Here is an 18,136-nt window from a genome sequence, read left to right on the forward strand (position 1 = left end):
ATATTAGGGTGGGGGGGGGGGTGATAGGGTGCACTGTGTTATCAGATATCGGAGATGAAGGGCTAGAAAAGAGATCTACATTATTTTCCAGCTAGATCAAGTGAAAATGGACTATAGAATATTAAAAAAAAAGCAAGGGAAAGAAAATACAGAGTCTTGTTTCCTCGATGGCGAGTCCTAGAAAAGGGCCGTATGTGACCTTTTCAGTGCAGGGCAGAGGCTGAAAGGCTCTTCCATGCCAGACCCTCCATGAAGGGGCTGTACCATGCCCCATGCATGCTCAGAGGTGGCCTGGGCAGCACTGGGAGGCTCTCCTTCTCCCAGCTGCACCCCTCCTGAGTGCTGTTATGGGAGAACAAGGTGTTTCGCTATTTCCTGGCTTCATTCTCACGCTGGTAGGGAAGAGGAGACGGCGACCCGTTTGTTCCTCTCAGCTGAGCACAAGATCTCGATTTCTGCATGGCAGCTTGGGTTTGCTCATCGGGGTTACTGGCTGTGCTCTCCTGTTCCTGCGCTTCCTTCACAGACCTTCATAGGGAGAGTCTGGACACCTCCACCATGTCCCTTAGTCCTTTTTGGGGTGCAGGAGCCCATGCATCACGCTGAGGGCTGTCCCAGCTGCACAGAGCAGTTGTTTTTGGCAGAGCCCATGTAGGAGCACCCTCTCTGGCTCCTGGATGTTGCATTGGTGTTGCCTGGTCTGGCTGGCCCATGGGTCTGATATAGGGGTGAGAAATCGTGTCCAGCACAGAGAGAGCGCATCAGGATCCTACAGCATGCAAGTTCACCTGTGGATGGACAAGAGTAAGCTGGGTTCACGTAGCCACGTTAACATCAGCCTGGTGGGGCTGTCGGCCGCCACGTCCACTGCCCGTCCCTGCCGAGCTGCTCTTCTCCCACAGTCCCAGCATCTCCTCCAGCTCGCGGAGGAAAGCACTTGCCCTGGAGGTTTGCCACCACTCCCTAAAGGGAGGGGTTGCTAAGGAGAAGTAGCACCATGAAGATATGAAGGTGACTTTACAAAAGCAAAAAAAAAATTCATCATGGGTAAAGACAGGCTGACTGTTCTTCCAGTATCTGGGGAGGTGTGTGCTTCTCTCCCTACTTGTTTGTCACCCGAGGCTATCAGGAGTACTCAATCTCAACCTTTTTGATCTTTTCCGAAAAATTCATTAGAGGATGCAGAAAACTGGATCAGCTCCTAAGCGCTGCATCAAGAAGTTGCAGTTTAAACAGATTTTTTTTTTTTTTTTCCTTCTGATGGTGAGTGGAGAGTTTGAGTTAAATAGGTGTTGACTAAAACCAACACAGAGCTGTTTGTTAGCTGTGCGAACACAAATTGCTGGCCCTTGCTCCGCGCTCCTCGACGTCCTCTTTCCCTTTTGCATGGTCCCCAGTTAACCACTGATGCTTCCAGGAAATTAAAAAAAATCCCCAAATGTGTGGAACAAGGCAGAATTACCGATGGGATAAGCAAATGGGGATAAAATGATACAAGATGAATCCCAAGGCCTCTTTAACCACCACAGATAAGATATCAAATTTTGAGGCTTCTCTAGCCCAGGTCGTGAAGCAAGCAGAGGTGCAGGGACAGTTCTCATGACTGAATATTTGCTGATGGTTTTAAAAGCAGCCACTGTTTACGCAGAAGACTCCTCTGCACCTCATGGTGACACATGCATCGTGTGGTTAAAGAGTCCCTGGTCGCCACGGTTGTCAGTCAGGCATCTTCTAACGGTGCTAAATTCACTTTAAAAAAAAAAAAACACCAACCAAAACCCACAAAGAAGAAATATTTAAGCAACCAAAACAAAACCTGGCCAGGATCCATAAAGCAAAGAGCTGAGCAAATTGGGGCAATTGTCAAGGGAGGTCAAATCTGTTGCCTGTCAAGGCTGGCAGTTTCCTCTAGAAAGGACTTGATGTAAATCATCTCCCCGTAACATGTGCGGTATCCAGGGGCAGCTCTGGTTTCCTAATGCGCATCATTTCCATGGGGCGAGTTTTGCATACGCAGCCGAGGCCGATTTTACATCACACTGAGCATTTAGCACCGACTTGCGGCTGCTCCTCTCCTGCTCTCTTTCCCGGTCATGTTTTGATTTGGTTTGATTGCACTGGGTTTGCAGTCCGGGTGACCTTTCCTGGCGGTGTGGGAGCAAGGGCTGGCAGCACGGGACATGGGTTCAACATCTTGCTCTGCACCGATGTGCCAGAGTGAGAGGCAGTACGGTGGTTAAACCCATCTCCTCCTCAAAAAGGAGCCACGTCGCTCCTAAAGGCACCTAAAACTTCCCCAGGAGGCTGGGCTTTTGGCTACATCTCTGCTGCTAAGCTCAACAGGGCCACAGACCTCTGGTCCTGATGAAGGCTGGCATGGCAGGGCTTGTGTCCAACCACCTGATGATGGCTGGCATGGCAGGGCTTGTGTCCAACCAGCCAAATTTAGCTGCAGCGTGGGGTGGCCTCGTCCAATGCGCCTTTTAGTCCTGGTACCCAGGAATAGTCCCTGGCGTGGTCTAATTTACTAGACCTTGCATGGGCAGCTCTCTAAGCCTGCAGGAGGAGGTGGCCATGCTCCAGCAAGTCTCCGATAACTCTTCCCGTTATGGTGATGGGTCCAGGGGAAGCATAGGGAGGTCTTGGGCAGATGAAGGGTGAGCTGGGGTTTAAAATAAGCTTGTCAGCAACATCCATGCTGCATTCTAGCCCCGTTTCTATTGCAGTTTGCATCTTGCCCCAGCTCCTGGGCAAGCCCTGAACAGTGGCTTGGAGAGTGGCAAAGCCCAGTAGTGCGGAGGGGAGGTCCAGTCCTGCATGGTCCAAAGCACCTTTGTCTTACACCCCAAGGTCTCTTCTAATGCTGTGTCAGCAGGGCTGAGACGGAGGGTGCTCAGTGTCCCAGAGCAAGGATCCAGCTCTCGGTGCCTCTTGACCGTTTGGTTTCCAGGGCTGGTTTTTGGGATGTGCTCACTGCAGTTTCATTCCTGTTGTGTCCATTGCATCTTTTCTTCCTCCTTCCTCCATGAAACAATTAACAGTGCTCTTTGTGTGGCTTCCAAGCCCCCTTCTTTCCCGCTTCTCAGCCTCCCCCATCCTTGCCTAAATGAAATGCTGTCACGGCTCTCAAGAGCCACCCTGAGTGAGGAATTCAGAAATGAAAGCGCCCGAGTCTGTGTGCTCCATTAAAATCCGCTGGAAGCTGCTTATGGTACCAGGGACGCATCTTAACGCAGGTGATTTCAGGAAGCCAGTGCAAGAGGCGGTGTCTCCTATGGAGAGTGAGCAAGACTTGAAAACAATCTGTCTGCATCAGCCTTCGCAGAGGTCTTCAGAGCTTCTGTCTCACTGCTGGCAATGCGTGTGTGGAGGCTGACTTTGCAGCGGCAAACAAGCCACAGAGAAATCAAAGTGAGGAGCTCACAGATCCCAAATTTCTCACTCTTCCAAGGCAATTTTGCTTTCCTGGCAGGAGGATTAGGATGGAGATGCTGGAGATGGATTTGCTGGAGATCCAGTTGCAATGTGTGCAAACCGCTGCCTAGTGCCGTGGTTGGAGAGTTACGGGAGATGGCAGGGGTGAAGGACACATCCCGTCCTTCCTCCCTTGTGTGTGCAATCACGCCCATGAGGCCATGGGCTACCTCTCATTTGTTTGTGACTGTCTGGTGTGCAAGACTTGCTATTCCTGGGCAGTTTGGCAGAGGCTAAGCCATATGTGCCTGCCGCTGTGAGAGATAAGCCAGTGATGGAGGTAAAAAAAAATTGACTGTGCCGTCAGTGGAATAAGAAGAAACCTGCTTGAGGTGAAGAAAATCAAGAGCAGTTAAGCCTCAACATAAATTTCCTCCTTTCTTTCCTGCTTGCAGAGCTGAAGGAGACCCAGGCTTGTCGGGGGGCTGCGTTACACTCAGACGATGCTGCCTGGTTGGCGGTCAGGTACCGCAGGTTTCATCCGATGAAACAAGAGCGTCTCCCCTTGGGCCAGGCAGCCTGGGTCACTCTATCATCACTGGAGAGAGTCACCGGAGGTTCATTCAACCTAAAGTAAATGCTTACGTTTGTTTGGATGAATGCACCATAAAAATGCTGGCTTTTCTCTCTGGACTATGAATGAAGCCATGGGTACACAGCTCAGATGGAGACACGTACAACGGAGACATCTAAATTTAGGGGAGATGCTAATGCCTTTTGCTGAGCCCTGGTTGTCAGTCCTATCCAGCTTTGGTGGACATAACATGATCTCTGCAGCCCATGTTTCAATGACCTGCAGATATTGTACCTCAGGACCTCAGAGCTGAGGGCCAAGCAGTTTTGCAGGGCAGGAAAATTATTCCCTGCTCAGCTCAGCTTGTTCATTGCTCTAAACCAGCCCTTTGGCTCTCAAGTCCTTTGAGCACTGGAGCGTGCTGCCTGTTGAATTAACCAAATTGCCATCCGTGTCACTCTTCCTCTGGGTCGAGGTGGGCCTTGAGATGTTCCAATACAACAATAACAAGGTCCATGAATACCTAAGACAGTGGGTGGCTGATCATTGCTGTAGGTGTGGTGGGCCAGCCGTGACTTCAAAGTTGTCCTGTGCAGCCTTATGGTCCTGAGAGGGCTACAGAGGTTTGGTACTTCACCAAGGCTAGTGATGTGTGGGGTCTGTTTGCAGTAATATTGCCCTGTGACGGCTGCTGTGGGTAGAGTGATGCTATGGAAATGCTGTGGCCCCCAAAGTAGGTTTGCAGGGCCGTCAGCCACATGTCATCCTTCAGAGCTTGGGACTGTCTCCTAGAGGATGTCACCAAAGCAGTTAGTGACATTGAGGTCTGTGCTGGAGAAGACTGGGGCTGTGTGAGGTTAAATGGCAGGGGAGACACGGACTTCCCCTGGGGTGAGAGGAAGAGAAAGAGAAGACGTTGGTGTGGGAAGGAAGAAGACCAGCACGATCCCTTTGCTGATGAAATGAAGGAGTGAAGTCTTCGGAAGCCCTTTGCAGGCCATTTCCTCCGTGCCCATTTTCGGAGCGCATACAAAGGCATGACGGTGGAAGCAGCGCCCAGGGCTGAGATGACCACACTGGCTGCCTCTCCATCCTGATTATTTCATAAAGCAAAGCAAACTACCAGGCATTTGAAATGCTCCAGTACAGTGGCTAAGGAGCTGTGAAGCATTAACACTGGTGAGAGCTTTGTCTTGATTAATTCTTTATTATTTTCTTTCAGGCCAGCAGTGGGTTTGTAGCGACAGTCAAGTGGGAGCTGAGGTCATTTGAGTGCCAAGGAGACCGACGTGCTGGACAAGTCCCTGGAGCCCTTGTGCTGTTCACGTGGAGGAAACATCTCCAGCAGTTAGGGCATCGTTTGCTTTCTCCTCCTCTCTTGGCCTCTCTGCTGAGGTTGCCAACAGGGGCTGGTGTTCATGACCTGCCCCAGCACATCATGAGGGCATGTCGGTGAGTGTGGGGTTTCATGCTCCAGCTAAATTGTGATGATAGTGTCTAAAAGCAGCCATCTTCCATCCCTTCTGTCCTAGCTATGTGGTCCTGCCCTGTCCCTTGGACCAGGAGAGCTGGTCCAGGGATACTTCTCAACATAGAGTGCATCACTTTTGTTGAAAGATGTTTTTATGCTGGTTTAGCTCCTTCAGTGGGGCTGGATGAGCTCTAGTACCAGGCCATATGGGTAGGTTTGGGTAAAGCGTAGGGGGACTGCCCCTTTGAGTGGCAGCCAGCTATTTGACTGGCTCCTCTCCATTGCAAAGCTGCCTTCAGGAACTGGGATACTCTTGGCTCCTTCTCTGCCATCGGTTCCCATGAGCTGGATCACTCTGGGGGCATTGAAACACCTTCCCAGGACACCTACAGCTGGATGAATCATGTTCCCAGGTGGAGAAGTCAACCAAAGATGTTCTGCCTGTGCCCTGGGGCCATGCTACCACCTTGTGTCCATGCAGCTGTCCTTGGGACCTGCCCAGAGCCTGTCCCTGGGTCGATGCACTAAAAATCTAACTTCTGAACTTTCTGAATAGTGGAAAGGGTCTTCCCTGCCCCATTCCCGGAGTCCCTGGGTCTGACTTAGGAAGTGCCCTAAGACAAGTTAGGACGAGAGGAAATGGCCTCAAGTGGCGCCAGGGGAGGTTTAGATTGGACATGAGGAAAAATGTCTTTACTGAAAGCGTGGTTAAACATTGGAACAGGCTGCTCAGGGAGGTGGTGGAGTCACCATCCCTGGAGGTATTTAAAAGACGTGTAGATGAGGCGCTTAGGGACATGGTTTAGTGGGCATGGTGGTGTTGGGTCAACAGTTGGACTCGATGATCTTAGAGGTCTTTTCCAACCTTAATGATTCTATGATTCTAAGTTCCAATGCTTTTGGTAAGGCAGAGATGTGTGCCAGCCCTGAGGGCAGCAAAGCATGGCTGGACCAATGGTGCTGGCTCCAAACAGGCATCCTGGGTGTACAGGAGAGTGCAAGAAGGATGCTTCAGACAAGGAGCCACCTTAGTTCCCACCTCTCCAGGCATGCAGCAGGCTGATGGGATGCCTGCTACAATGTCCCAGCCTCTTCTTCCTGCCTTCAGACTGTCCTTAAAACCTCTTTGTCACTAGTTCTTTTCACATTATGAGTTGCTTGTTTTGTTTTTCTCTCTATGTTGCTCTGTATTTCTGACCTCTTGCCTCTGACCTGTTGTCCAACTACCAAGCATATAATTATCTCCTTCCCTTCACTTATGTCCAGGCTGAATGCTGACCAGGGAGGGTTTCTCTGAAGCTTAGCTCTGCAGTGATAGGCCTGAGACTTCTCTGGAGAAGCTCTTCGCATAGCAAAGGCCGGAGGTCAGCTCACTAGAGAGGGCCCGAGGGACCGTTTTAGAGGAATGTGAATCAGACTTCTGCATAAGGTCTCTTACAAGACATAGGTAAGGAAACTGTTGCTGTGGATCCAAGGGGTGCCAGTGAGGGTAACCACTAGGCACATCAAAAGGGATTTTTTACTCCTTGATGGTTGTTGTCCAAGACCTCTGGCACTTCCCAGAGGAGGCCATGCTGCTTCAAAAGGGTGAACAAAGTCCTCTGTGTATTTCTGGCTGAAAAATCCCTTGGCTTTTTTTCCCTCTGGGTCATTTTAACCCTGATCAGTTCCCTGATGAGGCTCACCACAAGTTCTTGCAGAGAGCTGGAGGGGGGACAGTGTAAACGGATTGGGGGAATAGATTTCTTTCCATCAGGGATAGAAAGTAAGCAGCATCTTCAGGTTAAAGAGCTGTCTGGTCTTGAAGAGCCCATGCCCTTACCCTGGATTGCCTTGATGCTCTTTGCTGCGCTCCCAGCCACTTGCAGGGCTGGCGTTTTGGAGAGCTTGTCTACATTTCTCAGCTGACCTAAAAGAGATCACCTCTTCTTTGGAACCTTGCAGATTGCATACGCTCAGACTGCCGTCCCTGCAATATTATCACTAGAAAGATGGCAACTCATAATGGAGAAACAGCTGTATTGCCCCGTTTAGCCCAGGATCCCACTTCCAGCCCTGGCCAGCAGTGGAGCCTTAAGGATGGAGCAAGGCAAGGAGAAAGCAGTCCTTCCGTGAGCTGAGCTCCCTTTGCAGCCAGTTAATCATGATATCGCAAACTGCAGGGTAAAACCCAATGATCCGGAACTGGAATAGCTGCTTCTCAGTCATACAGGCTATGTAGGGCTGAGAGGGGCTGCGACCAGGGCTGAAAAGGTGAGCAAATCAAAACTCTGGGGCAAACCCATAAGCATTAGCTCCAGTGCAGCCAGAGCTGGTTTCTCAACCCGGCACAGCAAAAGGGGGACCTTGCTTGTCCCCACAAGGGGCTCCAAGAATGATGATTGCTTTGAATCAGGCTCTATCCTCAGAACCGGCTGCGTCCACACAGGCTTGGGGAGCATTTAGTGCAGCAACTGCTGGCGGCAACAGGCAGCACAAAGGAAGTTGCAAGAAACTCCATGGGACATTATGAAACAAGTTGAGCTTGGGGAAATTTCTCATTCCCCCTCCTCACTCAAAGGCTGGATTTTGCCTTCTCCATCAGTCAGGAGAAAGGAGCCCCAACTGCTGCTGGCTTGGGATGGGACTTGGAGCCAGAGCCTGGTCTCTGAATGCAAGCTCAGCTTTGAGGGGGAGAAGCTGAAAGCTGGAAAATGTTAAAGACCCATTAGATCATGTGCTCCATCCCCAGGAGGGCCAGCAGGATTGTCCCCCCGAGGTGGCTGGGATGGAAACGCCTGCTGTCGCAGGGTTTTCATGGTGGTCCTCTGGGACCAGCAGCAGAGCCCAACATGTCTCCCTGCCAGTGTATGAAAATCTGTGAAATTTCTACCTTTTGCCTCTAGTTAGAGAAGCCTAAGTATCCCCCTTTTCCCGAAGGACCTCTGCCCTCCAGGTAAAAGAGACCCTTCTTCCATCTGTCTACCCATCTGTCTGCCTACTGAGGTCCCTGCAGCATCGGTGCCCACCTGCAAGGGACATTGCTGGGCCTTTGGTTCCTGCCAGCCCCCAGGGTAGGACGAGAGGCAGCAACGACAGCCGAGTGATTGGGTAAAATGCAAACAAAGAGAAATGGTGTCCAAGGAGGATCGTCCTCACTTAGAAATTCCCCCGCTGAAACACATCAGGCAATTTCATTTCTCCATGCCTGTGAGTCTGCATCATCCCAAGGCTGGCACCAACTTTCCCAAGCTGTGCATGAGCTGAAAGCCAGCACCGTCCCTTTCCCTGTGGGACAGCAGAGGCATTTATGTATTTGCTTCCAAATGGACAACCCATGCCACTAAGGGATCAGGCTGCAGAGCATTTGTCAAAGTGCAGGGCTGAGCGCGGGGACTGGAGCAGGCTGGGGATGGTTTGATCCAGCAGCTTGGTGGGTTGGGAGTTAGGGGGCAGATTGGGATGAGGACTGTGGCTTCCCTGGCCAACCAGGAGAGATGAGCTCTCTGCAAGAGGGGAAGGAAAGAAACTGTGAGGTGCCAGGTGATACACCCTTGGGCCTATGGCGGGTGCTGTGTCTGCCAGAGGGCTTGGAGAGCTGTGCAAAGCCAGAGGAATGGGGACAGGGTTGTCGGTGCAACAGCTCTGCGCATGGGCTCACCATGCAATGGCGGGTTTTGCCCTACATTGGAGATAATTCAGTAGCCAGCCTATGTCTGGCTCTGCTCAGTCTGGGAAGGAATTTATTGCTAGTCAGATCCAGAGACCATCAGAACTGGCAGGGATCTCTCCACTGACGTGAAAGCTGTTCCCGTGACACCTCCTTCCACCTTGGCTCCCCTGATGAAATGACCCACGTTCACATGAGCATTGCTTTGCTTAGACGTAGAAACCGTCCCCCCTCGTCCAGCAGCTCCTGTGCTGAACATAACCAGCCAAAGCAGCAAAAGCTTCGCTATTGGAGCACCAAGTCATTACAGCTTGGAAAAATCCCCGCACTCCAGAAATAACCAAGGTGTGTTTAGACCGTGAACGTGTGTAATCCAATTTAAATTGTAAAATGTTTAGAAAGCTGGCTGCTGGTGGTGAGGACCTGTCCTTTTCTGTCCATATGCTGCACAGAGCGTGGTGAGGGCCTGAACTCCACTGGGATGGCCAGGTGCTATCACACCAAACGTGACAAGGAGAGCAATAACCGACCAAAGCACTCCTGAAGACCTTTGAACAGTAGTCCTGAGGATTCCAGAGGCTGCTCGTGTCCTGGAGAAGACATGAATCCAACACAGGGCAACCAATGCATCACTCAGACCCATGAGGACACTCAGACCCATGAGGATTTATTGTTCCCAGGTCAAAATGGAGTAAAATTAGCTGAATTTATTTCAGTGCAGTTTGCTGCTGAAGCAGCTGAAGAACCTCCTAGGAAGAGGATATGAGGGCAGGAAGGGCAGAGATGGGCCTTGAAAGGTGTGGGTTTTCTGCAATGCTTGGCACCTAGCTCCGATGGGCCTGGGTGGGTGAGCCAGGTGCCTGCGTAACCCATCGTGCCACCAAGACGGGGTCACGACCACCCTGCTAACTCCCCCAGACCCTTGTGCTGACTTCTCCATCTGAGCTCATCGTCATGGCCATACTCGAACCTCTCCTTGCTCTCGCTGCACCTTCAGCCTCCAAAGCTGCAGGAGGCTGCAGACACAAGCTGTTTGTGGTCCCAAAGCCCTAGAGCCATCTTCCACCTGCCTACTTTGGGTCCTGCTCCCATCACTTGCTGGTATTGCATTCACCCCTCCCCATCACTGTGCAGACCTGTTACATGCAATGGAGTTAGGTGAGGCCAGGACCAAGCGGTTGCAAACGCAGAGGACTCCCCATGTCTCAAAATCTCTTGATCCCGGGATCAAGGAGGTCTTGGGCCATATCTGCTAGCCTTGTGCCATTGGCATCATGTTGCTGATGAAGCAGCAGGATGGGGCAGCCCGTGGGAGGGACAACATGTGATCTTCCTCCCCTACAAAGACATCTTATATCAAGCATCTTTGGGATGCTGGTGTTTCTTCCCAGCCCACTGGGCAAGGTCCCCCTGGCTTCCACCATCCCACCCCGGCATTTGCAGCCTTGCAACCCTCCACGGTTAACCTGGTGGCATCCTCCTCCCTCCGCTCCTCACCCTCCCCTCCTCTGCCTGTCTTGGTGCTCACCCTCACAAGCAGCCAGCGAGCCTCTTTCAGGTTACCTCCGAGCTTTAATTGAAAGCAGTCGATGCTGCGCGCAGGCGGCACACAAACACGCCGAGACCCGGGAGCCACTCTGAAGCCTGACTCAGGTTGGGGAACCTGCCGGCACATCGCGGGGCCGACAGATAATTAAAGTGACAATCGATCATGCGGGAGGAAGGGGGGGATGCAGCGGCGACGGAGGCAGCGATGCCTCTCCCGAGGGAGTCGTGGCAGTGTCGGCAAGCCGTGCCGAGCAGATGGCCCAGATGAAACCCCTTTTGGCCACCTCCAACCCAGCTGTGGGGCCACCCTCGGCCCCTCACCACCGGGTGTAGAGGGGTTTGAAGTCCCCCAGGGGCTGCTGGTGCAGTACAAAAAGGCAGGGCTTGATCACTGGAGTATCGTGGCATTTAAAAACGTGAGCAGGAGCGAGACTTGTGTATGCACATTAAGACAGATGGGCTAAAATTTCTGAACGCTCATGAAAGATTCAGGGGCGTCACTTGTTAAATTTAATTGGGAGAAACCCGACTCGGTGCCTGACTGCACGGTTTGCTGGCTTTTGCTTAAGAAGTCAACTGACAAGCTTGTCGTATGTGTTTTTTTCTTCTCTCTCTCCTTCCCTCTCTCCCTCCCACCTCCCTTCCCCAGCTCCTGCCATGGGCTGCATTGTGAATAATTTGGAGAGCGTTATCTCCTGCCTCCTGTTGGGGTGAGCACTGCTCCCAGAGTGGCAGGTGCCTGGGGAGGAGAGAGGTGGGCTTTTGGTGATGCTGTCGGCTTGGGAATCCAGGAGATGATAGGAGTTCAAGTGCTGCCTCTGCTGCAGGTTCCTTGCCTCCCCTCAAGACAGCAATTTTGATTCAAATCCAGGAAGGGATGTAGGTGCTTCAGTAAATGTCAGGTACCAGCATAGATTTGAACTGTAATCCCTCTGCCCTGGAGCTGGGACACTTTTCTTCCCCACATGAACACCCAGTGGGAGAGAGGGGAGGTGGCAAAGCCCCTCTCCTGGGCAGGTCCTCCTCTGGAGCTGAGCTTTCCAGAGGGCAGAGGAAACCTGTGTGCAAACAGGGGTGACAGTGAAGTTTGATGGCTTCTTCTCATGAGGGATTTTGAAAGTGATGGGTGTGTTCAGTGAGGAAGTGCATGTGCTACTTGATTCTTGCAAAAAAAAAAAGATGCCAGGAGGGACTCATCCCTCCAAAAGCTGTGCTCATTGTGGCTGCCTCTGCTGCCAGGGAGAAAAATAGGCCCTGCTGGAGGGGCAATTCATCTCATCTGAACTTTGATGTCTACATAAAACCGGATGAATCACACCTGAAAATGCCTGCTTCTCCCTAATGACTCCAAGAGAAGCTGGTGTGACTCACAGAGATGTTCTCCTGCTCCACACGTATCCTTAGAGAGGTGATGTGGACCCTCCCCACTCATATTTAGGTGTGTGATGCCAGGTGCTCACTCCAGCCCCACGCCTGGATCTGGGGCTAGATTTGCAGAAGATCTCCACACCCTTGAGCGCTTCCAGGCCGAGCTTGCATCCAGCTACAGTGCAGTGCAGCCACTCTCTGCAGGGAGCAGCGAGTTTTGGAAATCATGCAGCTCCAAACGGTCCTTTGCTCAAGGTGGGATGCTGCTGGCTGGCAGCTGTCACATCATATTTAATACCTGAGTGCATCTCAGGCATAACCTTAACTCTGGGGACTAGGGGCAGTGGCAGTGCTCACTAGGGCTGATTGGTGGGCACGGGAGCTGCTAGGCAAATGTAGGGGCAGTTTGCAACCTGCCAGATGACCTGGTCATCACTTCGCATGCATGAAGGACGTGGAACATGACCCCTTTTAATGGGCTATGCATTGTCTGGTGGGATCTACGAGCCTAAGTGGAACTATTCATGCCATTAAGACTTTGCAAAATATAAAATCCACTTATCTTTCCATCTGACTGTTCATCCATCTTTCTGTCTGTCCATTTATCCATCCATCCATCCATCCATCCATCCATCCATCCATCCATCCTCTTCCAAGCTCAGTGTCAAATTCTCTTTCCCCTCCGTGCCACAAGCTGACTGGGAGATGTGTTGTCCTCCCCACTTAGGTTCACACGGCCTGTCGTGTCTCCTGAACCCGGCAGCGCAGCACAGGACTGCTCTTTATCTGAAATGGTTAGTGCATTTGGGAACGAGAATCTGAGGCCCTTTCCATCCACATCCATCCATCCTCTTCCAAGGCTGTCGTTTAAGTATCTCAGTGTCAAATTCTCTTTCCCCTCCGTGCCACAAGCTGACTGGGAGATGTGTTGTCCTCCCCACTTAGGTTCACACGGCCTGTCGTGTCTCCTGAACCCGGCAGCGCAGCACAGGACTGCTCTTTATCTGAAATGGTTAGTGCATTTGGGAACGAGAATCTGAGGCCCTTTGTACTGCAGGGCCATAACAAAAAGCTTCATGAATATTCCCTAATCACTCCTTTCTCTTCCTGATGAGTATCAGAGTGTCAGCAGTGCAGAAAGGTCAATTCCTTGTGATAGTCCAAGATGTGTCCAAACTGACACAATGCCCCAAAGGCAAGATCATGGCGGAGCATGGAGCCCCAGAAGTGTTTGCACCCTGTTGCCCCAGATAACCAGTTGCGTAGGACTGACTGGTTTAAGCTTTGCCCCTCTGCAGCCTTACTGGCCACGCAGCCTGAAGGCAGCACTCCCAAAACCATCTCTGCTTTGGGAACCATCAGCCCCCGTGGACTCAGCTGCCTCTGCGTGACACCTGGACATCCTGTCATCAAGTGGCATGATGAAGTCGCTGTTATCAAGAGTCCTTTGGTTCTCCTTGAAGCATTTCCTGTAAATGGAGTGGATCAATTGCTTCGCTGGAGTGGGTTTATGAAATGAATATGGCCCCGTTGCTCTAGCTGATAAATCACCTGCAAACAGTCTGTGATTTTTTCTTTTATGTGTCTCAGTCCACGATCCTAGGGTCAAAAGGTGACTTTTGATGAACATCTGGACATGCTGGAGTGCTCCTGCACAGAGAGGCAGCCCTGAGGTTAGGACACAGAGTTGTGCAGGGTAGATCTTTGCTAGGCTATAGGTGCTAAACTCTCATGCGTTTCACTGGGAGCGAGATGCGTTGATACCAACATCTTCTATACAAGGTTGGTAGGATACCTCAAAGCAGTCATCGCTGCATTAAGCGCAACATGCTGGTCTTGGACACATGATGGAGTTACTACAATTTAGCATCCTTTCTTTCATCAGTTGGGCTGTGGTAACCCCCTGTTTTTGGGGATCTCAGCCACCAAAATGCTTTAGTGTGAATGATGTCGATTAAGGCTTAAGTGAAACCACACAGTTGTAGGTGAAAAGTACACACGGCTCAGCTGATGGTGAATAGCTTACTAAGCTGCTCTAACTAACTCAGGTTTTTTTGGTCACCTGCCCTTGCCATGAGCTCTCCCTTGAAGCCGTAACTGTTGGCTGGACAGGACCATCTCGTGGTACAGCATGGTACATCTCATACTGTACAGCAGTATCCTCAAAGGCTGAAGGGACAGTAATGAAAGTGCTGCTTCCTTCTTGCCACGGTTAATTCCCCCCCTTCATTAACAAGTTGCTGTGCATCTCCAGCATGCGTTGGTCAAGCTTTGCCTTTGTCTGTTGGACCTTGCAGACTTTGTCTGCTCTAAGATAAGCTGTGTAAAAAACCAGATGACAACACATAGCCAGGTTCCCGCAGCTCCATGATGACTCAGTTGCAGTTTCACACTGATTTGGATTCTGGCTTTGAATTTCTCGGGATAGAAGTACACATTTTAAGAAAAAAAAAAAAGGGTGAAATTTGCTAATCACCACAGCTACCCCGGGGGGGTGGGGTGGAATTTATTGCCTATAATTACAAAACTTTTGCCAAACTTCTATTGCACTTGCGGTGTCCAAGGGACACACTCCCTGGCTGATTACCTGAAGTGACACAAAGTGTAATGAGACACATGGCTGGTGACAGAGCAGCAGGAGATTGAACCTCTGCAGGTCCCACAGTCACTGGTGACTTCTGGTGATTTCAGTGACAGAGCATGAGACCCCAGTGGAGGAGACGAAAACTGCTCTGCCACAGCACTCCTCTCTCCTGTGGGACCTCCAGGGAGCCCTCTGCTAAACTCTGAAGCCTCTGACTTGCTACTCGGTGGGAAAAACACATTATTGTGCAAAAATAAAGGGCTAGTGCAGTCCAGAGCATGTCAGCCAGTCCCCTGCTTTTGGAGACAGTCTCAGCAGCAGCCAGAGATGCTCCAGGGTTCGGGGTCTGCTGCAGAAAGGGAAGCGTTTCTATGCAAAAATCTCAAAAGAAAAAGCAACTCTTTTGACCAGTTTCTGCTGGAGATTGCCTTTATATCTGTCTTTTAGTTTCTTTGTGTTTTCTTCTTTTCCTCCTTAAAAAAAGCAAAACCACCCCCCCTCCCTTTTCTCCACTAGCAAGGGAGGAGGAAAGGAAGGAAAATAATTATTATGAAAGGGGAAAAAAGATCTCTGCAATAGAAAAATGCTCCCCATAATTTTTTGTGTCAAAAATGAAATCTCAAAAAATCCCCTACTTTGCTTTGATGCAGAATAAAAGAAATCTGAATGACAGATATTTTTGTATTGTTCTGCACTCCATTTTTCATTTTAAAAATGCAGCAGAGTGAACAGGCTTTTGATTACTGAGTCTCAAACAGGGTCTATCAATCTGACATTCTGGCCCATCTGGCCAGAAGTGGTCCCAGAGATGTCGCGGGAGGATGATGACAACACCTTGCTGTCAGCAACTGCCCTGTATCAGGTTCCTACACCGTGAGGATCTGGTGGGGGAACATGCCATGCAGATCGCTTGTGTCAGCAATGTTGCAGGTCCAGGTTTCAGACCTTGGCATGGAGGCTGCCAGGAAGGAGATGATGGGTGAGCTCTGGAGGATGATGGAAATCTCCCATGGGGCTTCTTTGCAATGTTTGATAGAGCTCAATGAGACCCCAGTGAGCACCCCATGGGGCCTGGCTTTCCCTGGTCTTTCCTCAGCTCTTCTATCATGAACGTGCTGGCAATGTCCTCTAGACTCACTGCACAGGTTTCTCAGCACTGCGTCTCCCACCCAGGGTAGAAAGACCTGCGGTGGAAGAGACGGACTCAGCATGGAGCTCAACCTCTGGTTGTAAAAGAGTCATTGGTTTAGGAGCTGCTTCCGACACGGATGGTGCTATTCAGAGATAAGTTTTTCTGCTTGTCTTCCAGGGCCAACTGCATCCTTTAACTCAAAGGGTATTTCATAATTCAGCCATGCCATCCACTAGAGTGAGTTGGTACCTATGGATGGATGCTCTAGAGATCTCTCTAGATCAATGGAGTCCAAGTCCCCTCTCTGCACCACTCTCTTTTCCCTAAGCACCTGAAAAATGAAAGCCTGTTTTACTTGTTGAGTTCCAACAAGCCCAGCCACTTGTAAAACCCTTTCCTTGGAGTGTCCTACCAAGCTGCACTACTTAGTGTGTAGGACAGGCAGGAGGCCCACACCAGGATACGTCTGTCTTTGGTTAACGCTCAACTGAAACTGATGGGCTTGGTGACAGACAGGCAAGGGGGTGTCCAGTTACCCATGCAGCATTTGGGACCCTGGGCCCTCACTCTGTCTGTAAAGCGAGGTGTGCAGTGTGATGCTGAGAAAAAGGAGGAGCAACGTTTGCCCGACAGTTGAGAAGACTCACTTTCGTTGCTTGCATCCAGATTGCCTCAAGACTAGTTCTATGGTTGGGAGGTCGGACCAACTTTAGGACAGCCCCTCCCATGGGACCTCAGGTATGCTCAGGACTTAGAGCTTCTTACAGGGTATCCTTACCCACCTTGCTGAAGGACAGTGTGCCAAGCAGCCTCCTGATAATTCATCAGCAATTGAGCAGAATAGATGGATTTGGATCCAACCTCTTCCAAAGATGGGTAGGTTTTGTTCTGGGTGTACTCAGGGAGAAAATGAGCTCCTGGTACTTGGGATACTCTACGGGCTCAGTCTGGTTTATCCGCTCATGCAGCTCTCTCCTGCTGCCTGCCAGATCTGGCTGTGTTGGCAGAGGTGGGTCCAAGGACTCCAGTGTAGGTGTTTCTGGACCCATCTGAGCCATTCACTGCAGTATACAGCCCAGCCTACCCCCACCATGGTGATGGGAGCCGTTTCCCATGGGGAACCCCCATCAGCCAGCAAAGGCTTCGCTCCCACTTGGGGGTCATTGCCTTAGGCTGCCAGTCAGATTTCTTCAAAAGGATCATACTGTAGAAAATACTTCTTGAAATTAAAACCTGGTAAATAAACAACTCCCTTCTCCTGTTCCTCCCATTGAGGTTTCTAGACATTTCTGTTACAAAACCTCTACAAAATCCAGAGGTTTAACAACGCAACAAGCTCAGTGGTAAGATGTTGACCTGCTGGTGTCATTGTGGTTGTCCTGGGTGGGAGGTTCAAGGCTTGAGGGCTCAGTTTGGGTACCAGTGCCCTGTCTGGGTGAAGTACTTTTCTTGCCCAGAGTTGCCTGACCATGGAGTGGCGCAGCAATGCTGCCTTCACCAGTCTCTGTCCTCTTGCAGAAGAATTTTGGGGGCTCCCTAAGTGTCTGGGTGGAGTCTGGCCATGGGATCATGTTGGGAGCTATTGTAACATGAGGAATAAGGATCCTACCTGTGCAACTGCCCTTGGACAGAAAAGACAGCTTGGCCAGAATAGTCCCATGCACCAGGAACATTAGCGATGCAATGGAAACCCTGCTGGTTTGTGCTGTTGGGATGTTAAATCCCCAACACTGAAGTGTTGAGCTGCCCAGGCCTTTCTGGAGGGAGTAGGGGCTCTTGCCTGCACTGTGGTAGGTGCTTCTCTTCCTCGATTGGGCTACGTAACCTGTCCTGAGCACCGGCCACTGTTGCTACCTGATTTACAGCAGTGCTCACAGAGGCTATGGACCACAGCCTAGAGCTTGTACAACTAAAACTGCAAAAAGTTCACAGCAGAGCAGGCAACTGGCGGGTAGATGAGATGACTCCAGTGTAATCAACATTAGCAAGGCTGGGACTTGAACCCTTTTCCTGGGAGCGTTCATCAAATGCAATGTCTTGAAGGTTGGGAGAAACAGCAGGCAGACAGCAGCGCGTGGGAAAGCCAGGGGTCCAATGTTTAATGTTACTGCTGCTTAGGGGCAGAAGTAGCTGCTATTAGGTTGCATTTAGTGATTTGGAGCCAGAAGGTTGAGGTCATGGCCACAGAGCGTGACCTGGTGTTTTGTGTCCACTGCGATTCCAAGATCTCTCCCCAAGAGCCGGCCTGGGAATGGCATCCCCCTCCTCCTGCTCTGGGTTAGTTGGGACACTACCTGCCTCTTTCAGGGAGGATTTTGCTGCCTTTAATTTCACGTGGCATGGAAGTGTGTGTGTGCGCGCCTGTGGGAAATGGGCAGAGGAACAGATTTAGGTCT

The 18,136-nt window shown here is 50.9% G+C and overlaps 1 protein-coding gene across 1 annotated transcript in view; it reads left to right on the forward strand.

The window, feature by feature from the left end:
- The window catches only part of MAFA (MAF bZIP transcription factor A), a 33,044-nt gene extending 15,711 nt beyond the window's left edge, over positions 1-17,333 (forward strand). Inside the window, exon 2 of the mRNA XM_009282172.2 lies at positions 17,259-17,333. Within this exon, the coding sequence (XP_009280447.1) occupies positions 17,259-17,333 (75 nt within the window). The remainder of the gene's footprint in view (positions 1-17,258) is intronic.
- The last annotated feature ends 803 nt before the right edge of the window (positions 17,334-18,136 follow it).

Source organism: Aptenodytes forsteri, unplaced genomic scaffold (genome assembly GCF_000699145.1).
Source record: "Aptenodytes forsteri isolate BGI_AS27 unplaced genomic scaffold, ASM69914v1 Scaffold260, whole genome shotgun sequence".
In the NCBI taxonomy this organism is placed as follows: Eukaryota; Metazoa; Chordata; class Aves; order Sphenisciformes; family Spheniscidae; genus Aptenodytes; species Aptenodytes forsteri.